This window comes from Erinaceus europaeus, chromosome 1 (genome assembly GCF_950295315.1).
Source record: "Erinaceus europaeus chromosome 1, mEriEur2.1, whole genome shotgun sequence".
In the NCBI taxonomy this organism is placed as follows: Eukaryota; Metazoa; Chordata; class Mammalia; order Eulipotyphla; family Erinaceidae; genus Erinaceus; species Erinaceus europaeus.
The window spans coordinates 161,190,049-161,217,345 of record NC_080162.1 but is presented as its reverse complement, the minus strand read 5'-3'; the positions used below and the strand labels follow the sequence as shown (position 1 = coordinate 161,217,345).

Below are 27,297 nucleotides of genomic sequence, written 5' to 3'. Positions count from 1 at the left end.
TTTTGACATCTATTTTGGTAATAGTGTTTTCACATCCCTGGAACTCCAGTTTAAGAAACAAAATGTACTCTGAAGCTGAATTCTCTGAGAACTAAGCCACAATGTATGATAAGGTTCTGAAAGAAAAATACCAATTACTATGATAAAAGCAATAGGAAATACTTTAAACTCTTCTCTGTGCTATTATTAAAGACAAGTGATACATAAAGATCACCCCTCCCCATTATTATGTTGTTAGAAAAGCCATGACATATTTTCCTGTTTGTCTATGCAAAAAAGTGTGTTGTGACTTAACAGACAACTCAATATTTAGTCTGAAAGGTTTCAAGGATGAACATAATTTACAACTTCTAGAGTTGTTTCATAAATAACTTTACGGACAATAAAGTCAATAGATCAATCTGTTATAGACTGTGTGACCCCCCTGATATTCCAATACTAATGACATATATTGAGTATCTAACACATGCCAGATAATTCTAAGCACTTGTATGTATCCTCCCACTAAATCTTGAAATAACCCCATGAAGTAAAAAACTAGCCTTAGTTCTACTTTATAAATAAAAAGTTTACATGACTTCCCCAAGGTCACTTGGTAGCTTGCCTCTAGTTAGGTGACATTTCCTGCCCAGTGACTGAGTTCAGTTTAGTGATGTGTAAAGGAATCACCATTGTTCTTTTCTAGCTAACTAAGCACCACCTTCTATCCATATCAAAGAAGTTCTTTGTTCTGAATGAGATCCCCTTGTGCCCTAATAGTTCACCCTGAGTTGTTTTCTCTTGAGCTGTCTCCTCCCACTCTTCTTACTGGATTTTAAGACACACAAAGTAATTTCCCTGGGTTTGGATAGTAGATGTGGCACTCTTGGGCTTTCTTCATTTGAAACCACAGAGCAGATAACAAAGTTCTTTCCAATATTTACTTTTTTTTTTTTTTTGCTTCCAGGGTTATTGCTGGGGCTCAGTGGTTGTACTATGAATCTACTGCCCCTGGAGGCCATTTTTCCCATTTTGTTGCCCTTGTTGTTGCCCTTGTTGTTATGCTGTCATTGTTGTTGGATAGGACAGAGAGAAATCCAGCAAATAGGGGAAGAAAGAAGGGGGGAAAGATAATACCCCTGCAGACCTGCTTCACTGCCTGCAGGTGGGGAGTTGGGGGCATGAACTAGGATCCTTAGGCCAGTCCTTGCATTTCACACCATGTGTGCTTAACCTGATGCGCTACTGCCCAGCCCCCTTTACTAATTCCTTTTTTTTAGAGAATTACTTATTTTAATGAATGACACACCAACAGACCAGAACACTACTCTTCTCTGGTTTCTAGTGGTGCTGGGGATTGAACCTGGGACCTTGGGACTTCAGGCAGGAAAGTCTGGTAGGCTTCCATTGTGCTCTTAATTATTCTGTGAATAACCTAAATAATAAATAGAAAGACTTGAATACTGAAGGCTGAAATTCTCATGACTCAATTCTGATACCGTTTCTTAGCTGTTAAGTCAGAGAACTTTCTTATATTTAGTCTTTCCCCTTATTGTTGAGGTTCATCAATTTAGCAGTCAATAAATAAAAGTCCATTTACATTAGAGAGTATACATGATGCTGAGGATCAATCTAGCACTATTTAACAACAACTGTATCATTAAAAAAGAAAACAACAAACAAACAAAACAACATGACCCCCTAGTCTCCACCTGCAGAAAAGCTTCAGGAGTATGAAGCTGGGCTGCAGGTGTCTCTCTTTCTCCCTCCCTCTCTCTCTATATCTCCACTCCCTCTCAATTTCTCCCTGTCTCTATCCTAAATTAATTAATTAATTTTTTAAAAACCCATCTACAGTGGGGCAGGTGTCTATCAGTCCCACTTCTATCAATTTCTCTCTGTCTCAATAAGTAAATAAGATATTTTCTAAATAAAATAGTACAATTTTTAAAGTATATCTTATGGAAAATATAGACTGACATTCTGTTAGAACATTTATGTAATTTATGTATTTTCACAGATACTACCCCATTTAATACCCCCTGCAAACCAGAGTCCAATTTTATCCCCTTTTTATAATGAGAAGAGGGAGCTCAGGATAGTAAAATGACTTGTTAATAGTCAGTCCTTAAATTAATGCAGAATACAGTGTTGGTTGTGCTTCAAATCCAGCATGCTCTCACTAGCCCATTTTTCACATTAAGGAGCCTGCTGATCTCCTAGAAAACAATCAGATCTTGAGGCCAAGTGGTGATGCACCTGGTTGAGTGCACATGTTACAATGCACAAGGACCCAGGTTAGAGCACCCCATGGTCCCCACCTTCAAGGGGAAAGCTAGTGATGCTAGTGATGAAGCTGTGTTGCAGTTGTCTCTGACTCGTTTCTTCTCTATCTCCTCCTTCCCTCTTGATTTCTGACTATTTCTATCCAATAAATTAAAAATGTAATAACATTGAAAGAAAGAAAGAAAGAAAGAAAGAAAAAGAAAGAAAGAAAGAAAGAAAGAAAGAAAGAAAGAAAGAAAGAAAGAAAGAGAAAGAAAGAAAAAAACAGATATGGGTGAAAGCCAGAGAGGATTTCTAGAAACTACTATTGGAGAGACCCCAAAGTGAGAGTACTGGATTTGGGGAGGGGAAAAAGCTTTCTGGAAGGGAGAGGCACACAGGTGAGGTGGAATTTGGAAGGGGTGGTAGTCTCTAGTGGTAAAGACTGCCTTTTCCGGACCCATCCTGCAGTCTAATTTCCCCCACAAGAACAAGCAGCAGCCCTTCAAAGATATTTACCACCCCAAATTTAAATTACGTACATGCTGTGTGTATTGTATGTCTAGCTCACACAACTGACAAGGAACAACAAATATCAGTTAACACCTACATTGAAAATGAAGATAGGTCAAGTTCTCTTTTACAGTTCAAATATAGAAATCTCTGAACCTAATATGATAAAGTCCAGAGTTTACTCATGATGGTAAACTTGAGAGATTTGGGGCCAGTGACTGTGTCTATGTAGTTGGCTTTATAATTATACTCTGCAAAAAAAATGTTCCCAGTAAGAGTACCAGTGGAGAATATTCTGTGTGCTCTTTTGACACTACCTGGGTGATTTTGATGGGATGAGGATCAGTTGAGTTTTCTATAATCTCCACAGGTTCTGGCATCTTCCAAATATTCTCCTTCACCGTAATATCCACAGATGTGGTATCACTGAAGGGATGTTCTCCCATGTCCCTCACTGAGATCACCAAATTGTAGTTAAGATTCTTAGTGGGATCCAGTGACCGAGATCCTATGGGAAGTAGGACAAAAGAGCAAAGGAAATGTCTCTGAAGATGATGCAGACCTAGCTTCCATTTTCTGACTCAATTCTATGGAGGCATTCCGTGACTCACCATCGGGGGTCAGTGAAATGCCCCCTGTCTTGTTGTTGATCTGAAAGTACATTATTTCAGAGACCTTGGGAAGCTGGATTAGAACATGGTAAGAAAGTTGGCCATTGGGAGTGGCTGGATCATCCAGGTCTGTAGCATTAACATACATGAAGGGCTTTCCTATTTAACAAAACATAACCAGAAAAAAAAAGTTTATTGAAATACATTACAGTTTTACCTTTTAAAATGTAGAGCTAGACTGGATAGAGATAGGGACAGCATAAATCCTGTCAAGTGGGAGAAAGACAAATCTTTATTCTTTCCCCTTTGTTTAAAATGACATTTTTGAAGTAAGGTTCAGGATCTGTAGGAACCTTTGAGAATGTTCTTAGGGGTGCTTATGGAGTAAAAGTTCACATGTGTAAAAGACCTATTCACAGCACAAGATAATTTAATAGATTTTAGCAGAAAGGAACACTCAAAAAGGGCATTGTGGTTTCAGATGCCATCTTATAACTAACTTTGTGAAACTACTACCTGTTGACTTTTTTTTTTATAGTATCAAAGTATAGCCACACTAATCTTAAGCAGTAGGATGGAATTCCTCCCTTCTTAAGTACATATCTACGTGATACAAGTATTTTTTTTTCCCCCCATCGGATTCAAACAAAACTCTCCTTGACAGCAGATTAAATGCAAAACCAGACATGACAATCCAACTATTTTCACTAAATCTGAACATTAAAAATATTTCTCAAGATTACAATGAAACCATTCTTCTCAGTTTTTTCTTTTATCATATTTCATATAATTTTTTTTTTGTGATTACAAGATTGTAAGACTATAGTGTATAGGTTCCACAGCACACCTATCAAAAGAGTTCTGTGTCACCACCCTCTCACCTCCCAAAAATAACCACTATAGTTCTCACAAGTCTTAGAAACTGTTTCTGAGTATATTTTTGTTGTTGTTTGTTTGTTTACCAGAGCACTGCTCATCTCTAGTTTTTATAGTGGTGTGTTGCATTGAACCTGGGACCTTGGCACCTCAGGCATGAGCCTCTTTGCATGAGCATTATGCTATTCTTTGCCTGACCATTATGCTATCCACCTCCACTTGCTTCTGTTTTTTTTTTTTTTTTCTTTTTTCAAGTTCATGTGTATCAGTTCTCTAGATGCCATATGAGTGGGAAACTATCTGGTAGTTGTCTTTCATCTCTAAGCATAATCACTTCCAGTTCTACCCATTTTATCCAAAAGGACATCGTATTTTTTTATTGCAGTATAGTATTCGGTGAAGGGAGAAATAGTAAGCCCTAGAATATTTTTACATCCTAGAGATTACTAATGAGTCTTTGGCATGCAACATTAGGGACAGAGGAAAATTGTTCTATGCTATCAAGTGGATGGAATATTTTTTATTAGAAGTCAAAATAGAGTTATTAGAAGTCAATATTGAAAGATGAGATATCGAAGATTAAAAAACATACAAAGAAATGTGACTGTCATTTGATGGAATGACCAAGAGTCTTTCTGAGAACTCAGCAGTCTTATATTGTGGGTACTACTGTGACAGATGCTCATTTATCTACCTGCATATTTAGTAAAGTCTGCAGACACAACTATAGCTTGATGGGGGACTTTCTGTGAGAATAAAAGCTTAAAAATTAATAAGGAGATGAATTATAACTGGGCATTGGAAAGAAGAGGAGGTAACTTGGAACCAGCAGTAACCATAAGGATAAAGCTACAAATATGGAAGAATAAGCTCATTTTTAAGAATAGGAGGAGTAAAGAATAGAGGGTCTCAAAAGGAGGTGATTTTACCCCCACCCTAGAGTGTGTTGAGCCATGTATGGAGACATCTTTGGTGTCACAAGTTGAGGGGGAGGTGTTGCTACTGTCATCTGGTCAGTAGAGGTCAGGAATGTTTCTAACCTTCTCTACTGTAGAGAAAAGAACAGTTCAGCCCAACAAGTTGATAGTACCTAAGTCAAGAGGCCATGTTCTAGAATAATGGAGAAAATAAAACTCTGAGATTGCTTTGAAACTTAAGATAGTAAATGCTTATGAGTAGAACCAGCAACTATCTGCCATGCCGATTTTTATCTACTGCCTGATAAACGCACATCTTTCCATAAATACCTCTAGGCACCTGGTTATTACCTGGGCGAGAATTCTGCCTTACGGAACCTTCATACTTTGACTGGAGAAATCTAGGTGGGTTGTCATTGATGTCTTTCACTTCTATAGTGATGGGGACTGGGCCCTCCACTGTAGCTCCTTGAGCATCCAGTGCTGAAACCTGATATTGAAAGAAAAAGAAAACAATCTTGGTGAGCCTGGGCTTCAGATCACACAGCCCTACAGTCACTTACAGGAAATCATTTTTCAAAGAACCACTATGTGATAATAAGGAAGAAAGGTGCCAAACTGGGAGCTGTTAAAATAATATCTTACCAGTTAAACTTGCCTATTTGGGACTGGATTTTTTGCAGCAGTGAGACATTCTAGGCACTGGATATGCTTCTTTCCAAAATAGTTAGGAATCAGCGAAATAAGAATAATTAGGCCCAGGAACTAGGAAGTGGCACACCAGAAGAGCACAAACACTAATATGTGTAAGAACCTCGGTTCATGCTCCTAGTCCCCATCTACAGGGGGTAGGTTACATGAGTGGTGGAGCAGTGCTGCAGGTGTCTCTCTTTCTCCCTCCCTCCCATTTATTTATTTATTTATTTATTTATTTATTTATATTTATAAAAAGGAAACACTGACAAAAACCATAAGATAAGAGGGGTACAGCTCCACACAATTCCCACCACCAGAACTCTATATCCCATCCCTTCCCCTGATAGCTTTCCTATTCTTCATCCCTCTGGGAGTATGGAGCCAGGGTCATTATGGGGTGCAGAAGGTGGAAGGTCTGGCTTCTGTAATTGCTTCCCCACTGAACATGGGCCTTGGCAGATCAATCCATACTCCTAGTCTGTCTCTCTCTTTCCCTAATGGGGTGGGGTTCTAGGGAAGTGAGGTCATCTGTCCAGGGAAGTCCTTTATTATTGGATAGAGACAGCCAGAAATTGAGAGGGAATAGGGTGATAGAGAGAGAAAGAGAGACCTGAAGCCCTGATTCACCACTTGCAAAACTTTCCCTTTGCAGGTGGGGACAGGGGGCTAGAACCTGAGTCCTTACATCTCCTTCCCTCTCTATTCCCTTCCTCTCTCTTAATTTATATCTCTGAGAGGGAGAAAGAAAGAGAGAGAGAAGGAAAGAAAGAAAGAAAAAAAGAAGAAGGAAGGAAGGAAGGAAGGGAGGGAGGGAGGGAGGGAGGGAGAAAGAAAGATGGAAAAAAAACAGAAAGAGAAAGGAAGAGAGAAAGGAAATAAAAATGACAGTCAGGAGAGATGTGGATTCACTGTGTAGACACCAAACCCCAGTGATAACCCTGGTGGCAAACAAACAAACTTAGATCCTTAACGTTACAGAAGTTCCATGTCCTCTTACAACATCATTTTACTGGTAAACATGAAGCACAAGACTAGAAGGTGCCAGAGAGAAAGTTTTGAACATGTTCTATTTTTTCTGCAATAAGCTCTCACTATTCCCATGTATTCAGATATCAGCAGTGGAAACTATAGAAGAGAGAAGTGTTTTAGTCAGTTCCTGGCCTTCAGTTACTTCTGCTTTTTGCGAGGTCCTTAAGAATTCCATCCCAGCTGCTTTCCTTGTGCGGCTGAATACAAGATCCACAGGCACATAGTAGTGAAATAGCAAAGAAATGTTGGCCTGGTTTTGATCCAGGCACCCAAACACTTGAGAAAGACATGTCATCTTGGAGTCTTAGAAATGTAAATTGGGCTACCCTAATCAAAAATCCTAAGGCAAAAGGAATCTTGGCATACCCCTCTGTAATGTAAGCAGAATTGCCACATGAACCAGTGACAGCCACTAATGTCAATGGAGAGCTGTCACAGGAGTGGAAGTACCAATGATACTTTCACAATAGGTTGAAGTTAGGGTCCTTTGGTCTTAACCCACCTGGAGTTCATGAACAGCTCTCCTTTCCCTATCCAGGGGTTTGGTGTGATACAACAATCCATTTGGTTGTATCTCGAATATTCCATCTGTTTCCCCAGTTAGCTTGAATGTCACAGCAGGAGGATTGGCCTTAAACTGGAACAAAGGAAAAAGTTAGACCAGGCAGTAAGGTAAAATAATGTTCTAGATTCAATACAGCTTTCCAATCTCAGGTTATATTCTTTAGGTTTTCAATCACCAAATAATTATTTTTAAAAATTTATAGGGAGTTAATGATTAGTGATACATTTTGAGTCTATTTGCATATTAACTACTTAACACCCAAGGAAAAAATATGTGATATAATTCATGCACTAGCATAAGCAAATTGATACTTTCAGTTGTAGCTAGAGTTAAATAGGATAGTCTTGGGAATATCTAAAGCTATAGAGTGTTACCATCTTCTAAGAAACATTAAAAAGTGTGGTTTAAAACCTAGAAGCAACCCAGGTATCCAACAACAGATGAGTGGCTGAGAAAGTTGTAGTCTGTATACACAATGGAATACCACTCAGCTATTAAAAATGGTAAATTCAACTCTTTCATCTCATCTTGGATGGAGCTTGAATTAATCATGTTAAATGAGGATCAGCCAGAAAGAGAAAGGAAGAATGTGGAATGATGTCACTTATAAATAGAAGTTGAAAAATAAGAACAGAAGGGAAAACACTAAGCAGAACTTGGAGTGGAATTGGTGTATTGTACCAAAGTAAAAGATTCTGGGGTTGGAGGGAGGGTTCAGTTCCTAAAAGACAGAGGAGGACCTAGTGGGGTTTGAATTGTTATGTAGGAAACTGAAAAATGTTACACATGTATGAACTATTTTATTTTATTTTATTTTACTGTTGACTGTAAACGATTAATTCTCCAATAAAGATTTTTTTTTAAGTGTGACTTTTTTTTTTTTTTGCTAAGACAAAAAATGTAATTTAGGGGCCAGTTGATGTTTTACCTAGTAGAGTGCACACTTTACCATGCACAGGGACCTGGGTTCAAGCTCCTGATCACCAAATGAGAGCACCATGCACATGGGAAGCTTCATGAGTAGTGGAACAGTGTTATATTGTCTCTCCCTGACTCTCTCTAAAAAGAAAAGAAAAAGGAAAAGTCCACTAGGAGCAACTGAATTATTCAGGCATTGAGGACCAAGAAGAAAAAAAAAAAACTCTGGTAAAAAAAAGAAAGACATAATTGAGTACTTCTAATATTGTGACAAAGAAAAATATATATATTACAATTTATTTACCAGAGCATTATGCAACTCTAGCTAATGTGCTAGGAATTGATCCTAGGACCTTTGGTGCCTCAGGCATGAAAGTTTCTTTACATGACCACTATTGTAATTTCCTCAGCCCTTAATAATATCTTAATATTAAAATAATCTTAGAGCAGTTTTAATTTGATACTTCTAATATGACAATCTTTACCAAGTGTGAATAAAATTAGCAGTGATTATTTATGGGATAACTAATATTACTTTTTACAAAAAAATAGGGACAAGATATGAGGAAAATATTTACCAAAGTCAAAATCCAAAAGGCTAACAGACATATGAAAAAAAAAGTGCTCCAAGTTATTGATTGTCAGAAAAATGCAAATAAAGACAATAATAAGATACCACTGTTGGGAACATGTATAAGCCTGATAGAGCTTAGGGAGAACCACCCCCGTCCCTGGATGGAGGTCTGAGAAGATAACCTCTTGGTCTCTCTCAACCAAGGTGAGCAAAAGGGGGGGAAACTCATACTTGGTTCTTTCCTTCTTGACTCTCAGGCGCACAGAAGCCCCAATACTTCCCTCCGCAGATTCACTTATTCAAAGTCACCTTCTGATCACAGAAGAACACACCTTATCACACACTTCATCACACACCTCAGACCCCAGACAAGAGAAATTCCAAACTATATGGCCTTTTGATATCCATCTTCTTTCTGTCTCACCCTACAGGTTTAATAACCCCTATGCTTCTCTCAAATACCTTTGGATAATTAAGTTGCTTCTGTCATAGAGAATAACTGTCTTGTATCTCATCAATTCCTGTCATACCAGCCCCCTACTTTAGGGGCATGCTGACTGTTAAGAAACCTGTAATTTCTGTCATATTTCAACAATAATTAACTTCATTGCTTTTCTATTTAACTCATGTCCACTCTGCAAATAAACGGACTCTAGGATTCTGGGAGTCTAGGACTCAGATTCTAGGCAAGCTAAGAGTCCCCTGGTGTCTTTTACTTCGTGTCACCCCTGTCGTGAGCGAGAAAGAACCAGCCCGTTACCTTTCCCCTGGAGACCACCCCACCAGAGAGAAAGAGAGAGAGATACCCTGAAATACCACTTTACCCCTGTAAGATGTCTTATATCAGAAAGGATAGCAATAATTACTGGAGAGGTTGTTGGAGCAAAGGAACCCTCCTGCACTGCTGGTGGGAATTCAAGTTAGTCCAACTCCTATGGAGAGCAGTCTGGAGAACTCTCAGAAGGCTGGAAGTGGACCTACCCTATGACCCTACAATTTTTCTCCTGGGAGTATGTCCTAAGGAACCAACACATTTACCCCAAAATGTCTGTATTCACCTATGTTCATAGAAGTACAATTTGTAATAGCTGAAACCTGGGAGCATTCATATCCAACAACAGATGAGTAGTTAAGAAAAGCTGTGGAATACTACTCAGCTATTAAGAATGGTGAATTCAGGGGTCGGGCGGTAGCACAGCAGGTTAAGCACATGTGGTGCAAAATGCAAGGACCAGTGTAAGGATCCCAGTTCGAGTCCCTGGCTTCACAGGCGGTGAAGCAGGTCTGTAGGTGTCTATCTTTCTCTTCCCCTGTCTTCCCCTCCTCTCTCCATTTCTCTCTGTCCTATCCAACAACAACGACATCAATAACAACAACAATAATAACTACAACAATAATAAAAAACAAAGGCAAAAAAAATTATGAATGATGAATCTTTACCTCAGCTTGGATGGAGCTTGGAGGATTCATCTTAAGTGAGATAAGCCAGAAAGAGAAAGATAAATATAGGAAAATATATCATGGACTGAGTTGAGAAAAACAGAAAAGGGAAACAGAAAGTAGAACTTGGACTGGGTTTGGTGTATTTCACCAAAGTAAAGGACTCTGGGGTAGGAATCTCATGGGTGGGGAGGCAGGGGGTGTTGAGGGGGGGAGCACTTTCATGTCCTGGTACATATTGGTGGAGGAGGACCTAAAGGCTAGCAGTGAGAATGTTTTGCAAAAAGCTGAGAAATTCTACACATATACAAACAACTGTTTTTATTATAAACCATGAATTCCCCAGTAAAAAAAGAACAACAGTAAACCTTCATAAATGATTCCAAAAAGTATAAGGTTAATGGAAACTTACAGACTCATTCTATATAGCCAGTATTATCTAATAAACAAATGAGAACAACACAATGAAATCACAAGATGTATCCTTTGTGGATATAGATGCAAAAGTTTTCAACATGATATTAACAAAATAAATTCAGCAACATACAAATTAATTATACCTCAAGATCAAGTGAAATTTACCTCAGATTCAAGGTTGGTTCAATATATGAATATCAATTTATAGATAGTAAAAAAAAATTAAAAATGAGTGCCTCAATAGAGACAGAAAATCATTCGACAAAATTCAACATAACTTTCATAATAAAAGTTACTCAACAATCCAGGATTAATAGGTAACTTTATTAATCTGATAAAGAGAATAACTCATGGGGGCAGGGTCATAGCATATCTAGTTAAGTGCACATAGTACAAAACACAAGGATCTGTTCAAGGATCTGGGTTCAAGCCCCTGCTCTCCACTTGCAGGTGAAGCAGGTCTACAGGTGTCCCTCTGTCTCCCCCTTCCCTCTCAATTTCTCTCTGTCCTATCAAATAAAATGGGGGAAAAATGGCCACCAGCAGCAGAGGATTCATACTGCTGTCACTGAGCCCCATCAATAACCCTGGAGGGGAAAAAAAACTTTCATTATACTGAATAGTGAAAAACTAAAAGTTTTTTCCCCCATAATATGAAGAACAAAACAAGAGTCCTCATTTCTATATAACATTGTATTGTATTACTAGCAAGCACAACTAGGCAAAGAAAAGACACAAAACATATCCACACTAGAAAATAAAACTTTTTTATCTTTGTTTATAAATAATATGATTTTATATATGAAAAATCCTAAATGTTTTCTGTTTCAGGATATCAAATCATATCAAATATCAAAACCAACATCAAATGCATTTCTGCACACTGGAAAAGAAAATATTAATTTCAACTATCATTAGTTCAAAGAGACAATATAAATTCAGAATAAATTTAGCCAGAGAAATACCAACATTTGAAAACCAGTAAACATTACTGAAAGAAAATCCAGGCTTTGAGACCTGGTTTATAGTTTTGAGCACTTGATGCTGTTAAAAGGTTAATACTTTCCAAGTTGAGATACTAATTCAACACAACCCCTATCAAAATTAAAATTGTCTTATTTATACAGTTGACAAGCTATTCCTAAAATTCATGTGGAAATTATAGAGCACTCCAAATGGCCAAAATAATCCTTAAAAAGAACAAGGTTGGAGTAATTAACACTGTCCAATTTTCAAGTTTGACTCTAAGGCCTAGGGTATAGGTCAACCTGTAAGTCTTCATTTTGCCATGTATGAGGACCCAGGTTCAGGCCACAGGTGCCACACAGAAGCACCATAGAAACTTCATGGATGGTGGAATGGTACTATGGGGTCTCTCCTTTACTCTTTTGCCTCTGCCTCTCTACCTGAACTAAAAAGGAATAAAACATTGACCCAAATAGTGGAATTGTGTATGCAAGCCCTCCACCATCTCGACAAACAAATAAATATAAAGATTACGGTTTGTGTTTTTTCTTAATTTGACTACAAAACTCTAGAATTATATAAGATAGTATGGTACTGGTGCACATAGATCAATGAAATCAAGTTAAAAATGCACATACAAAATTTTACACTTACGTAAGGTCCATTTCTGACGAATGGGGATGAGATAAAAACTCTTCTCAGCTCTTATATTTAGACCTTTGGTTTGCTTTTTAGTTAAATTTTGGGTACCATGTGAGATAGGGGTCCCAATTTGTTCTTTTGTGTGTATGTGCATAGGCAGTTGTGCCAGCATTAGTCTAACCGTTCTTTCCCATATCAACTTAGAACTCTTGGCATAAAATAATTGCCCTTAGATAAAGAAGTTTATTTCTGAACTCATTTTTTTTCTTTCCCTTCTCTCTCTCTCTCCTTTTTTCTTTCTTTCTTTCTTTTTTTTATTCCTTCCCTTCTTTCTCTTTTTTTATATCATGGGGACTTTACGCCCTCCAGACTACCTGGTTCAGAAAGAGAGGGAAAGACATGACAGCACCAAAGCTTTTTCCAGTGTGGTAGGAGCCAAGCTCAAACCTGGGTCACATGCATGGCAGATCAGGTGCACTACCTAGGTCAGCTACATTGCTAGCTGTATTTATTGGCTTCTTAGTAAGATGATTCAGGGATAAAAAGAAAAGTGTTTTCAACAAATGCTGCTAACAGACAGTTCCCTTAGAAGAAAGCACAGGCATAAATTTTCATGAATCTGAATGAGGCAGTAATTTCTTAGGTAACATAAAAAACACAAGATCAAAAGATAAAGTGGACTTCATCAAAATTAGGTTTTCGGGGCCAGGTGGTGGTGCACCTGGTTGATTGTACATGTTACAGTGTACATGTTATAGTGTTCAAACCCCTGGTCCCCACCTGCAGGGAGAAAGCTTCACAAGTGGTGAAGGAGGGCTGCAGGTGTCTCTCTGTCTTTTTCCCTTCTTATCTCCCCCTTCCTCTTGATTTCTGGCTGTCTCTATCAAATAAATAAAGATAATTTTTTAAAAAAGTTTTCATGCTTTCATCAAGAAAGTACAAAAACAGCTTACAGAATGTGAGAAAACATTTCCAAACCATACTATCTTGATACTGAACTTAACCAAGAAATATAAGGAACATATTTAAAAAAAAAAACTCCTACCAAATAAAAAGACAAATGGCTCAACTTAGAAATAGGTAAAGGAGTCTACAGCCATACCACCCTGAACACGCCCGATCTCGTCTGATCTCGGAAGCTAAGCAGGGTCGGGCCTGGTTAGTACTTGGATGGGAGAAATAGGTAGAGGATTTAAATACGCATTTCTCAAAAAAAAAAAAAGTGTAGAAATGGTCAGTAATCACATGAAAAGATATTTAATTTTATTAGTCATCAGGATAGCACAAACATAAATCACAAGGAAAAAACTATTCACACTAGGATCAATAAAATTATTTTTTAAAAGACAAGCATTGAAAATAATGTAGAGAAATTAGAATACTTATACAATGTAGTGAAAATATAAAACATTCCCATTGCTATTGAGAATGGTTTATCAGTTCCTCACAAGGATAAACGTAAACTGTATTAATTATTAAACATATACTATAATTACATCTGTATGTGTCTGAAAGTTGGAAGCATAAGTCATCACTTAAAAAATGGGTATTCAGGGGCTAAGCAGTGACACACACACACACACACACACACACACACACACACACACACACACACACACACACACACACAGAGACCTGCAGCTCTGCTTCACCACTCATAACACTTTACCCCTGCAGGTGGAGACCAGGGGCTTGAACCTGGGTCTTTCTGCACTATAATGCGAGCACTTAACCTGCTGAGCTACAGCATGCCTACACCCACCCACCCGGTCTTTTCTAACACAGTCTTTGCTTCTAATAAGGAAATCCCTTTGGCTTCACACATCTCCTACTCTACACCCTGGGCCACCTAACATCTCTCTTTTTCCTAATAAATGCACAGTCCATGCTTTGTTTGTGAGCACTCTGCTCAATTTACAAAGGGAGGGTTAGATGAAACTTTTGTTTTTTTGCCTGCTGGGTTTTACACCTGTACAACTCCAGCATTCCCAGGGAATTGTTAATGCTTATTTTTCATAGAGAAGAGCTTGCACCATGAATTTCCCCCCAAAGCAGGCACTTCCATGTGTCCTTGGGAGCTTGGGCCTTGGTCCTTGCACATAGCAGTATGCATACTACCTAGTAAAGTATCTCCTAGTCCCACTATAAAACCTTTCCTGTTTACCCATTACTGTCCTAATTTCATTCTCCATTCCTCAAAGCACTAACCATTCCCCCATGGCCTGACCTCCAACTAGAGCAGTATGGTACCTGGAACACCCAATAGGTGGGAGGGATGGAGAGTGTGTGTACCCTTGATAGCACATGCTCTGAGGCCCTTCTGCACTAACTTAATGAAATAAAGAGGGGAAACACACCTTTGGGGGCCTCTCCTATGGGTGGGAACTACCCCACAAAAGAAATCCTCAGCAGTTAGAGTAATACATACAGTTAGACACAATTTAGCAACCCTCCACTGTGTGTTGGGGCAGAGAAGCCATGAGCACCTCCTCCCAGAAGGCGATTAAAGCACCCTCCACAACTCCAAGGTTAAGCAGAGAATTCCAATGAAAGCAATATTATGTTTTCCTCCCCTTCCCTTACATTTCCAGGATTCTTCCAGTCCCTTTTGTAGCCAAAGTCTCTCCCACCATTCAAGCTGATATTTCTCTTTAATATACCAAAGGAGAAGACTTCTTCCAAATATGCCTTGGTGAATCTATGGGTGAGGAGCTAAGGGTGGCTTCCAAGAAGCAAACAGAGCTTTGAACAGATAAACACCATCCCAGCACCACCGCAGAGAACCCACATCTCCAACGCCTCAGGCAATAAGCTCATTGAACAGACAGGCCCCTAATCAGATGCCACCATACTCTGGGGCATGTTCCCTTCCTGCCCAGAGGGAAGGACAGAGCCTACATGAGACTTCCTGCTCTGGAATGGGAGCACCCACCCAGACACAGCTGAGGGATCCTCAACAAGGATGCCAGTTAAACCACCTAATAATACTGAAGATTATAATACTGATAATACTCTCTTTTAATAAAAATCCAAAGGGAAAGAGGAGAGAGTGGAAAAGAATAAAAGATACCCTGTATCAAGCACTTCTTCACAGCTTGTGAAGCTTCTCCCCTCCAGGTGGGGAGCAAGGACTTAAACCTGGGTCCTTGGATATTGTGTATCCTGTGTGTTTAACTAATGAACCAACATCCAACCCCCACCCATTTCTCTTTAACTTAGTTTCTGAAATCCTTCTTGATGGCAAGGTTTTTCAGGCTTCCAGTTTATTTATTTTTAGATATTTTATTTATTAATGAGAAAGGAGGAGGAGGAGGAAAAAAACAGAACATTATTCTGGCACATGTAATGCTGAGGATCGTATTCAAGACCTGATGCTTGAAAGTCCAATACTTTATCCACTGTACCACTTCCTGAACCTCTACTCCACACTATACAGTAGGCAAAGGTGTAAAGTACATTGTGCAAGCCTATAAAGTCAAGATGACAGTGAATAAGAGTAGTCACTACCTGGAATATGACTTGACTTGGTTCTTGACCTTCAAAGATAGAAAATGTCATTGCTTTTAAGGGTCCACTAAACTTCCCATCTTCACCATATCCAGTTGTCTGTCAAAAAAGAAAGAGAAAATTAATATCACTATCTGTTATGCACATGCATGTGCCACTTCCTGGTTTTATTATGACATCTAGGACTGATAAGTAAAATATAAGATTCTGACAAAATTGATACAAGGTTAAGCACTTGCCAGAATAAAATCTTCAAGTGGTTAAGGTTAATAGCACACACTCAGATCCAAGGAAAGCTATGATTTTCCCATACTGCCACTCATTCTAGATGCTACATGATTTTTTCTTTTTTTATTATTACTTATTTATAAAAAGGAAACACTGACAAAGACATAGGATAAGAGGGGTACAACTCCACACAATTCCCACCACCAGAATTCTGTCTCCCATTCCCTCCCTTGATAGTTTTCCTATTCTTTATCTCTCTGGGAGTATGGACCCAAGGTCATTGTGGGGTGAAGAAGGTGGAAGGTCTGGCTTCTGTAATTGCTTCCCCGCTGAACATGGGCATTGACAGGTCGATCCATACTCCCAGGGGGGCAGGGTTCTAGGGAATCGGAGCTCCAGGACATATTGGTGGGGTTGTCTGTCCAGGGAAGTCTGGTTGTCAACTACATGATTTTTATGCCAACTTCTTTTTTCTTAATTTTTATCTTTATTTATTTTATAGAGGTAGCGAGAAATTGAGAGGAAAGGGATATATATATATATAGAGAGAGAGAGAGAGACAGACAGACAGACAGACAGACAGACAGACAGAAGACAGACCTGCATCACTGCTTCACCACTTGTGAAGCTTTCCCTCTGCAGGTGGGAACCAGGGTCTCCAACTCGGGTCCTTGCACACTGTAACATGTGCGCTCAACCAGGTGCGCCACCACCCAGCTCCTATACCAACTTCTTAGAACACCTCTATCCACTCCCACTAGTGTATAAGGAAATCCATGGCAGATGCTTAGCATTCTGGAGGCCACCATCACCACTAGTGTAACTGAATTTATTGGACCAGAGGAGAACATATGGATGTGTTTTGCACAGTATCACTTAGACAAAAACTTGCATGGCAAATGTTAAGTCACATTTGAACATAATTTTAAATTCTAAGAAAAGCTTTGTTTTGACATATGATTAATAATTTATATCATATAGAGGGAAGAATGAAAGTAGACAATGTTTATTTCAAACAGTATCTCCACATCAGTTCTAAAACCCAAGACTGTGAACTTGATAAGCAGTCGCTGCCCCGATCCAGATTGGACCAGTAGTAGGTGATCCATGACAGTAAGAAACAGAAAAGGTTTGCCATTGCTACAATATAATGTACCACACCCTAACTTTAGCACAGTAAATCCTGACAACCGTATAGGGGTAAATTATTATTGCTGTTAGCTCCACTTTACAGGCAATGAGACAGAGATACAGAGAGTTGAGTCATTTGCTCATATGGAAGCTGAATTTGGACATCCAACTCCAGGACTAGTCCTCTCAATCACTACAAACCACCAGGAGGAGCCAAAATAGTCATCTGCATTTTGAATGTGCAAGGGTCTTAACTAAGGAGAAAGGGACAAACACTCAACAGCCGCCCTGCCAGTAGATAGTCTCTCACCATTATAGTATCTCTGAAAAGAAACTCAAGGTAAAGCAGTTGGGTGCTGGAAGACACAGAGAGCCAGCTATAAATTTATTCATGGAGAGATAGTACTTAGCACCCTATTCCTGTCTCCTCTCCCCCCTTACTAGTGATGGAAATCAGGATGGAATCAAGAAAATCAGAAGTATAGTATGGAAAGTGAGTGGTTTCTACCTGCATTATTCACAATAGCCCAAGAGTGGAAGCAGCCTAAACACCTATTGGCAGAAAACTAGATAAAGAAGCCATGGGCTATATACTCCATTGAATACTACTCTGCAATCAAAAAAGATAATGTGTATTTTGGGACAAAATGGATATAACTAAAGGTGATTGTGTTTAGTTAGATAAGTAAAGAAATGAAAAGATGGATGACCTGATGGGGTCACTCATGCATGTAATATAAAAAACCAAATACATGAATTTGCCAAACAAACAAGTAAACAATAGCAGAAGCAAACAAACTGTCTCTAAATTTTTGTGTGAACTATGGCGATTATCACTGGGGGGTGGGAATACAGAACTCTGGTGGTGGGTGTAGTGTGGAATTATACTGGTAGCCTTACAATTTTGTAAATCACTATTAATAACAAACAAATGCTTTGGCTTGGGGTGTTTGTTTTAGCTGAAAAGGTAAAACCAAAACAGTTCTAGGAAGAAGAGAATTTGTTTTCCATTTCTCTGAGATAAGCAAGTTGTCTTAGTAAGGAACTTGTAGAATATAAAGAGTTTGCACCAAATAAAAAGACAAATAACTCAATTTAAAAAATAGGTGAAGGATCTGAGTAAATATTTCTTTAAAAAATGTACCAACAGCCAAAAAGCACATAAAAATATTCAACATCATTAGTCACTTCACACACACTAGGCTCACCATAATTATCTTTAAAAGATAAATCATCATTGAAAGGAATGTAGAGAAATCAGAAACACTCAATGCTAGTGAAAATGTAAAATAATTCTTTTGCTATAGAGAATTGCTTTTCAGGGGCTGGTGAGATAGCACAATGGTCATGCAAAAGACTTTCATGACTAAGACTCTGAGGTCCCAGGTTCAATCCCCAGCACCACCATAAATCAGAACTGAGCAGTGCTCTGGTTCCTCTATACCTTCCTGAATCTGTCTGTCTGTCTCTCATTAAATTAAGATAAATAAGATATATTTTTTAAAAAGAGAATTGCTTTTCAGTTCCTTAAAAAGTTAAATATTCCCACCAGCAGTGCAGGGTTCCTTTGCCCCCACAGCCTCTCCAGCATTTGTTGCTGCTGTCCTTTTTGATGGATGCCATTCTCATAGGGGTGAGGAGGTATCTCAGTGTTGTCTTTATTTGCATTTCTCTGACAATCAGCGACCTGGAGCAATTTTTCATGTATTTGTTAGACTTTTGGATCTCTTCTATAGTGAATATTCTGTTCATATCCTCTGCCCATTTTTGGATGGGGTCATTTGCTTTTTTGTTAAGTTTGCTGAGCTCTTTGTATATTTTGGTGATTAGTCTCTTGTCTGATGTATGGCATGAGAGTGGGGAAAAGTCTTTACTGGATCCCTGGGATCAATGAAAACTAAGATGATACCTGTTATATGGTAAAAGAAGAGTAACAAATGATAGTACATGGGTCTTTGAAACCTGGTATTCTCTCCCTCAGAACTATAGATTAGCTGCTGCCAGACTTGACCCTTCTCTGCCTGTGAAAGCCAAGTAGGCTGTCCCAGACTCCCTTGCAGCTACAGGGATAACCAAGTGAGCTAGAGTTTCTGAAACAAAAGGGCAAGCATGGCTGGAATTGCCCTTCTTCCTTTCCTGTTGGTCTTGCTCAGAACAATGGATCTTTATACCTGTAATTCACCATCATGAAGCTGTGAGGGGACAAACCAGCTTAAAAGATGGCAGAGCAAGGAGAGAAGCCAACATTTCTGATAACATCAGGGAACTGTTAGGCTACCATAGACGGCCAATCCTGGGGCTTCTTGTCATCTGAAGAAAATAAACCCTAATCACAGGTAATCCAAACCTAGTGACCAAGCACCTTTCTGAAAACTGGTCTACAATATAAATTGTCAGTAAATGAGATACTATTCCTTACCAGTATTCTGGGAATCATTTACTGGGTAATGGGTCTGTCAAGCATCGTTAGGTACTTTCATGTCACCTTTGCATCACTTACAACATTTAAAACATTGTAAAATGTATATTTAGTAATGTAGTTTATATTTTCACTGTCATAAAAAATAGAGGGAGTGAATTATACTATGGGGTGCAAAGTGAATGTACAAATATTAGGAAAATGGGGGCCAGGTGGTGGTGCACCTGGTTAAGCACTCACATTACAGTCTGCAAGCACCCAGGTTCAAGCCCCTGGTCCCACTTGCAGGGGGAAAGCTTCACGAGAGGTGAAGTAGGGCTGCAGGTGTCTCTCTCTGTCTCTCTCCCTTTCTATCTCACCCTTCCCTCTCAATTTCTGGCTGTCTCTATCAAATAAATAAAGATAATAAAAAAGTTTTAAATACTAAATATTAGAAAAATTTATAAATAGGAGAAAAACTGCAACACTGACTGCATGTTTTAGTAAGCTGTTTATTGATAAGCAACTGTCCCACAACAAGCCCCATCCTTGTCATAGTCTAGTGTCTACCTTCCAACTTCAAGAAAAAAGTGGAAACTGATTGGAATGATAAGAGATGAGGTGTTTGAAGTAGAGCAGCTACTCTACCATTGTCCATGACCAAAGTTTTCATCTGTCACCACAATACCTACAGGTTAGAGAGTTGGTTGTAACTCTGAGTGCCTGATAAATAAGTATTTCACTCAGTGAGGACTCACTGTATTGGAAGCCTCCAAAGTGGAACTTCCTGTTACTTCTTCTTCTAGCGTTTGCCCTTCTTCTGTAGCCAGTCAACAGGTTAAGTTGAAAGCTGTCAGGAGCTGCTTGTTGCTGGCTTTGAAAGTGACTGGGATCCATGTGGATTCAGTCAGCTAGGAAGGATCGTCAGTTTCCCAATGAATGGGTACTCACGGGATGCACCACGAGAAGGTCGATCCAATGCATTCCTGTTACTTATAACTAAAAGCACCATTCACTGAAACAACTTTATAGGGACTGGCCCGTCTCTTCCTTTCTACATTCATCTTTCTCTGGGAACTGTTCCTTTATTTCATGCCCATAGCTATTGCAATTTCACTGGTATTTCTAGAAGGTGAGGTATGAGAACTGTGTCCAGGTGCCACCATGCTTGGTCCTGGACAAAGATGGGGCTTGTTGAGGGACAGTTGCTTATCAGTAAACATCTTACTAAAGCAAGCAGTCAATGTTGCAGGTGATCAGCCCAGTGCATCAACTGACAGCATGCATGGGAAACTCCATCCATCTAACAAATCTCACAAATGAAACTGCTTTTTTTTTTCTACATGGACAATCTGGCTCACCTCTCAGGAAAAGGGGTGACAGCTCAGTTACAAGGTTCAAAGTTGGGATCTTCTATCAGGACTAATGAATCTCTTTTCCTGTTCATTAACCTGATGACATGGGCTATAAAGATTTCAAAATGTATGTGGAGATGCTGAATCATCACACCTTTCTGAATCATCAAGCCACCCTACCAGGATTTGATACAACTTGGGGGCGGACCAGAGAGCTGATGTAGAGTTGAGGATGAAATAACACCCGCCATTTTGCACAGAGAGCTCAGATGATGGGAAGATAATGGACTTGGCATGTCCAAATGTTTCCTGTATTGAAGCTATGAGACCAGAGACCTTTTTCTGACCCCCCCCCTCAACCATAGCAGGAAAGTCTTCCTAGAGAAACCCACAGCAGAGAAAAAAGACACTGAGTCTCTCAGGGCTATGAGTGACTACCATAGCATCTACTGTGACAGTGAAGTGTAGTCAGCTCTGCTGGACCACCGTATCCCAATTCTCAGTCACCTTGTGACACTGCCTCCTGAGTCAGCAAAGAACTCTCATGATAACCAGACTACCTGCCTGGCAGCTATCTCATTGTGCTTTTGGGCAAGAATTCTCTTACTGATTACATACCATTTATGGCAAACTCTTCCTCCTTCTGGTAAAAGGAGAGTGCCAGACAAAACTCTACAAACAAGGGGTATCTTTTGATCACCTTATTCTGCATTTATACTAACTCTAGCTTATTTGCTGGGTCTTCAATTGATCGGCAATATGCACATGTAGTCTTTCTCATCCCCTTTTATAAAACAACTCTCAGGAAAGAGAAAAAAAAGCCAGGAGGAGGCTATGAGATAGCTCACCTGGTAGAGTGCACCCTTTACCATGTGCAAGGACCCAGGCTTGAGCCCTCAGCTACCACATAGGAATACCACGCAGAGGGTAAGCTTTAAGAGAGGTAATGTAGTGCTGTAGTGGTTCTCTCCCTTCTCTCTGTCTCAATTCCTATCTTTCACCCTCTATTTGGAAAAAATACCAGTCTGCCTAAAATGATGGAACTCTGTAGACACAAAGCTCCAGCAAAGTTCTGGCATAAATAAAAAGGGAACAGAACAGGAAATCCATTCACAGTATGGAACAAATGGCTGGGTCCCAGTTTAAATTGCTACCTCTCCTGAATAAAACTTGATGTCAAAGGTAAGGAGCTCCAGCTGAAATTGCAGTCTTCATAGGAGAGGGTTTGGGGAATAGGAGTGGATGAAAGCAGGAAGGAGAGGTGGTTCCACTCTAACACCCCTAAAATCCCTCCGTCACAGGTAGCACTCAAAGGCAGTTGTGCTTCTGCCTATTTCCTGGGCAAGGGTCTTGCTGCCATTGCTAGTTTGGGGAGTATTTCATACTTGAGGTAGAATTCCACTGGAGTAAGAGGAGAGAGAAGGCACACTTATTTTCTTTTCCCAGGGGGGGAAAACAAGCTTATAGTACTTCTCAGACAAGAGGAAAATGAGTCTCTGAATATAAAACGGTGACAACAGAATCTTTTTCCTCTCTGAGAAAAAGATTAACTGTTACTTCTTCATATAAATCCATCCTTGTTCATTCCATTTCTTTCAAAACTCAATCACTCACCCAAGTTGCTATCACTGAAAAGTGGTCATTCCAAGTTCTAATCTAGGTTTATTATATATATATATATATATATATATATATATATATATATATATATTTTTTTAATATTTATTTTCTTTTGTTTCCCTTGTTTTATTGTTGTAGTTATTGATGCTGTTGTTGTTGGATAGGACAGACAGCAATGGAGAGAGGAGGGAAAGACAAAGAGGGGGAGAGAAAGACAGATACCTGCAGACCTGCTTCACCGCTTGTGAAGCAACTCCCCCACAGGTGGGGATCTGGGGGCTCCAGCTGGGATCCTCACGCTGGTCCTTGCTGGTCCTTGCGCTTTGCACCACGTGCGCTTAACCAGCTGCACTACCGCCCAACTCCCCCCTAATCTAAGTTTTAACTTGGCTGTTACCCTAACACAATTTAGGTATCAATCAGCATTTGAGAGTGGATGAAGAAGAAAGGGTGATGGACCTCATCTAAGGACTGTCCAGGGAATAAAGATCACAACCTCAATTTGTGAGGAAGTACATTATTCATAAGATATGAGTCATAGCTTTCCCTCTCAGGAGGAAAGCTCTGCTAAGTTGATATTGTGGTAAAACTCACAAGCTAGTTCACTCAGTAACTACTGTTAACTCTGTAGACTCTAAAGGGTTCTCTGAGATTTGACACTTGATGTGTTATTTTGAGGTCCCAGAAGAAAGGCACTAAGATTTGGGGAGTATAAGGGGAAAGCAAAAGTTTCCCTAAAAACTTTCTCCACAATTTAGTCAAGTGTTTGGCCTTTCTGAGCCTCAGGAATAAAAGGAGATAGCACTAGTCTCCATCTGAGATCTAGGTGTGAGTTTCCCTGGGGTTTTTTTCCAGCTCCCCCTTCTAGAAGTTTGACAGTCATGAGAGTTAGCTTAAATGACAAAAGACAAATTCAACCAGAAAACTTCACATCATGTATGAAGAGTACAGAGCAGAGCAGATTTGGAAACAGAGAAAATTATTTTTCTAGTAGTGGAGAATAATGTTTCATGGTAAAGGTCTAGGAGATGGCTCACTCAGTAGAGCACACACTTTACTAGGTGCCAGAACCTGCATTCAGGTGCCCAGTCATCATGTAGGAGCACTGCACAAAAGGGGAAGCTTTATAAGTGGTAAAGCAGTGTTGTGACATCTCTCCTTCTCTCTCTCCCTCTGCCTTCACTCTCTATCTGGAAAAAGTATCCAACAGGAGTGATAGAATCATATAGGTGGAAGCCCAAGCAAAGCCCTGGTAGCTAAACAAATGTTTTTTTTTTCATAATCAAAGAGACAAATACATATGAATATATACATACACATATACACAAACACATATACATATATAGAAAGCTCAGACTTAAGGAACACAGATTAATACATGTATCGCTACAACTTTCACTCCCCTGAAGTAAATTTGTTTTCAACATTGCCTTACGTGCATAGACTTCTAAGAGCTGAGGAGAAATATGCATCCTCTGACTGAAGGACAAATTTGGGATCTGTAGTCTTTTCATTAAAATATGTCACCTCTGGGTTAACTGTCTTTTCCTCATGTCAATTTAATTTTTTCCTGTCTTTTATTTTTTATTAGTTATTTAATACTGATTTATAAAATTATAAGGTAACAGGGATATAATTCCACACCTTTCCCACCATAAGAGTTCTGTGTCCATATTCCTTCTCCTTCCATTGGAAAAATCAGATATTAGTTGACTATTATTTCTATATCTACCTAGATTTATACATATTTGCTCTTTTTTTCTATAATCTTGTCTTTTTTATTTATAAAAAAGAAACACTGACAAAACCATAGGATAAGAGGGGTATAACTCCACACAATTCCCACAACCAGAACTCTGTATCCCATCCCCTCCCCTGATAGCTTTCCTATTCTTTAGCCCTCTGGGAGTATGGACCCAGGTCATTGTGGGATGCAGAAGGTGGAAGGTCTGGCTTCTGTAATTGAACATGGGCCTTGGCAGGTCGATCCATACTCCCAGCCTCTCTCTCTCTTTCCCTTGTGGGGTGAGGTTCTAGGGAATCAGAGCTCCAGGACACAATTTAATTTTCATAGTATAATGGATGATAGCCATTGTTGGCCTGTTGTGCAGTTAAAGGGTGGCAGGAAATAAGTAAATAAAAGTCAAAACCATCCTCTTCTCTTACCAGATAAAGTGTAACGAGACACAAGCAGTGCAGCTGGGCCGGAGTCATTGTGGTTTCCTTTATTCAAGTGCCTGTGAATAAGCCAGAGATACAAGTGATTAGTGTCCAGTCTCTGTGAAATCATGCCTTTACAATCAAAGAGAATCACTGGATGATCCTAGTTATAAATCTAGCAGAATGGGATCCCTTAAAGTCATCCTTTCCTGTCTAGAACAGTGCATTCTTCCAGAAACTTCACCATGTCTCATCCACAGTAAAGCACAAATATTCCCAAATAAGTTCCTGGTAACTTTGATTTCTTTAACTCATTCTCTTCATAACAAGTTTCATTTAAGATTCTTAACCAGTAAGTATAGATTTTATTCTTATAAGTATGCGAAAGATATGATTTTGCAAATGCCAGGATAACCATATACTAAGATTTTAGTAGTTTTGACTCAAAGCCAAAAACATACGAGATTTCTCAAATAGAAAGAATTCAAAGGTGTTTCTAATCCTCCATTCAGATATCTCACACCAAAGACTATACTTTCAGAAATCATTTCTATAGTTTGTCAAAGACTTCACCAGTCACCTCTTTAGTGTTGTAAACACTGTTGCTAACTATGCCATACACCCAGGAAAAATATAAACTTCATTACAATACCAAAAGCAACCAAGTTAAGAAGCTAAACTCAATTCTTAGTCACTTTAATATTCTTTCCTTTCCTCTTTGTGACTTTACATTTCACAAAGCTCTAACACATTCTTAGACACATCAGGACTAACTGATTTTAAGATCTGAAATAAATGGTCCATATGGCCTATAAAGCAGAGTTGTTGCCTACTGTAGTATTGTACTTGTAGAAGGAAGGAAGGAAAGAAGAATGGAACCAAGAGTGTGAAGAGGGCACTAATTTCACTAAAATCCTGATCATTTTATTATCTCTACAAAGTATGAATGAGGGTCCATGGTTCTCCTGGTAGAGCATACACTGTACAGTGCACAAGGACCAGGATTCAAGCCTAGTTCCCCACTTACAGGGAGAAAGTTTCACAAGAGGTGAAATAGTGCTACAGGTACCTTACTCTCTCTCACTCTCGCCCCTTTCTCAGTTTCTCTGTTTCTACCATATATATATATCATATATCTATCATATAGATATATAGATATCATAAATATATCATATATATCATATAGATATCATAAAGATATCATATATCTATCATATATTTCTATCATACATATCTATATATAAAGATTCACAAGAGGTGAAATAGTGCTACAGGTACATTTCTCTCTCCCTTCTCAGTTTCTGTGTTTCTATCATATATATATTAGAAAAACTTAAAGTATGGGTGATCTTGGTTGACATTTTAACCTTTTTTTTTTTTTTTACTTATTAAAATGTTCTCGTTGGTCTGGTTATTTATTACTAATATAACCAGCATAAAAAATGGTAGTTAAAACTCTACCTGAACATTTAGATCCTTAAAATTTTAAACACTTTACATCTGGTTAACTTAACTTTGTACCTTTAAGATGCAAAAGTACTTTTCACATCTTAGCTCCACAAATTTCCTGGAGAATAGATGGTGACAAACACCTATGAAGCACCACCTCTGTGTTGGATTCATGGAAGGGCTTTGGCAAATAGTAGAAAGGTATAGGAGATGAACTCTACGTCAGTCTGGATTAGATACCCAGTTCTCTGTGGAAACCTCTTTTATTCTCTGAGTTCATGGGTCTGCTACTCAGTCTCCCAGTGCCTCAACTTCCTCACATGGAGAATACAATGCAGTTACTCAACAATAAATGTGTGCTCTTATTAGTGTCTTATAAACATTATGAGACAGAAACTACTACTCCCATTTCATATATGAGGAAACTGAGGCTCAAAGTTTAGCAGTTTGCTTATGGGTGCACAGTTAGGAAATGATATTGCTGAACTTTTAATGAAACTTGCCAAAGCCCAGTATGTCTTTGTATTATAACTTACATAGTGTGATAGCTACACAGAGAAAGAAAGAAAGAAAGAAAGAAAGAGAGAGAGAGAGAGAAAGAGATGCAGACACAGATATAAGTGTAGATATATATAAACTGTGTATATATTTTTAAACATGGTATATAAGTTAAGCAACTTATCCTAGAAATTATACAGCAATTTTCAAAGAATAGTCCAAATTAAAACCCTTCAGAATAGTAAGTAGGGATGTGGTGCAGTGAATAAAGTGTTAGACTCTCAAGCATGCCTGAGGTCCTAAGCTTAATCCCCAGCACTGTCTGTGCCAGAGTGATGCTCTGGTTCTCATAAATAAGTAAATAAATACACACACATTTTGTAAAACCTTCAGAAGAGTAAAATCCATGAATTCTTTGGATGCTTGAAAATTAGTTTTTGTAGCAAAACTGACTTGATCAATATAGTCAAACACTGTCTTGGATTTGTTGCATGTCTAGTATGAAAGACATGTTTCTACTGCTTTTGACTGGTTACCTGGCTT

At 38.9% G+C, this 27,297-nt stretch overlaps 1 protein-coding gene across 2 annotated transcripts in view; it reads right to left on the bottom strand.

The window, feature by feature from the left end:
- The window catches only part of CDH17 (cadherin 17), an 84,547-nt gene that overhangs the window by 24,128 nt on the left and 33,122 nt on the right, over positions 1–27,297 (bottom strand). For both annotated transcript variants that reach the window (XM_060198981.1, XM_007537234.3), the window contains exons 2-7: positions 24,814–24,884; positions 15,916–16,014; positions 7,389–7,523; positions 5,513–5,651; positions 3,369–3,527; positions 3,075–3,265 (exon numbers count right to left, since the gene is read on the bottom strand). In XM_060198981.1, coding sequence (XP_060054964.1) covers positions 3,075–3,265; positions 3,369–3,527; positions 5,513–5,651; positions 7,389–7,523; positions 15,916–16,014; positions 24,814–24,861 — 771 coding nt within the window. In that variant the 5' untranslated portion in view covers positions 24,862–24,884. The remainder of the gene's footprint in view (positions 1–3,074; positions 3,266–3,368; positions 3,528–5,512; positions 5,652–7,388; positions 7,524–15,915; positions 16,015–24,813; positions 24,885–27,297) is intronic.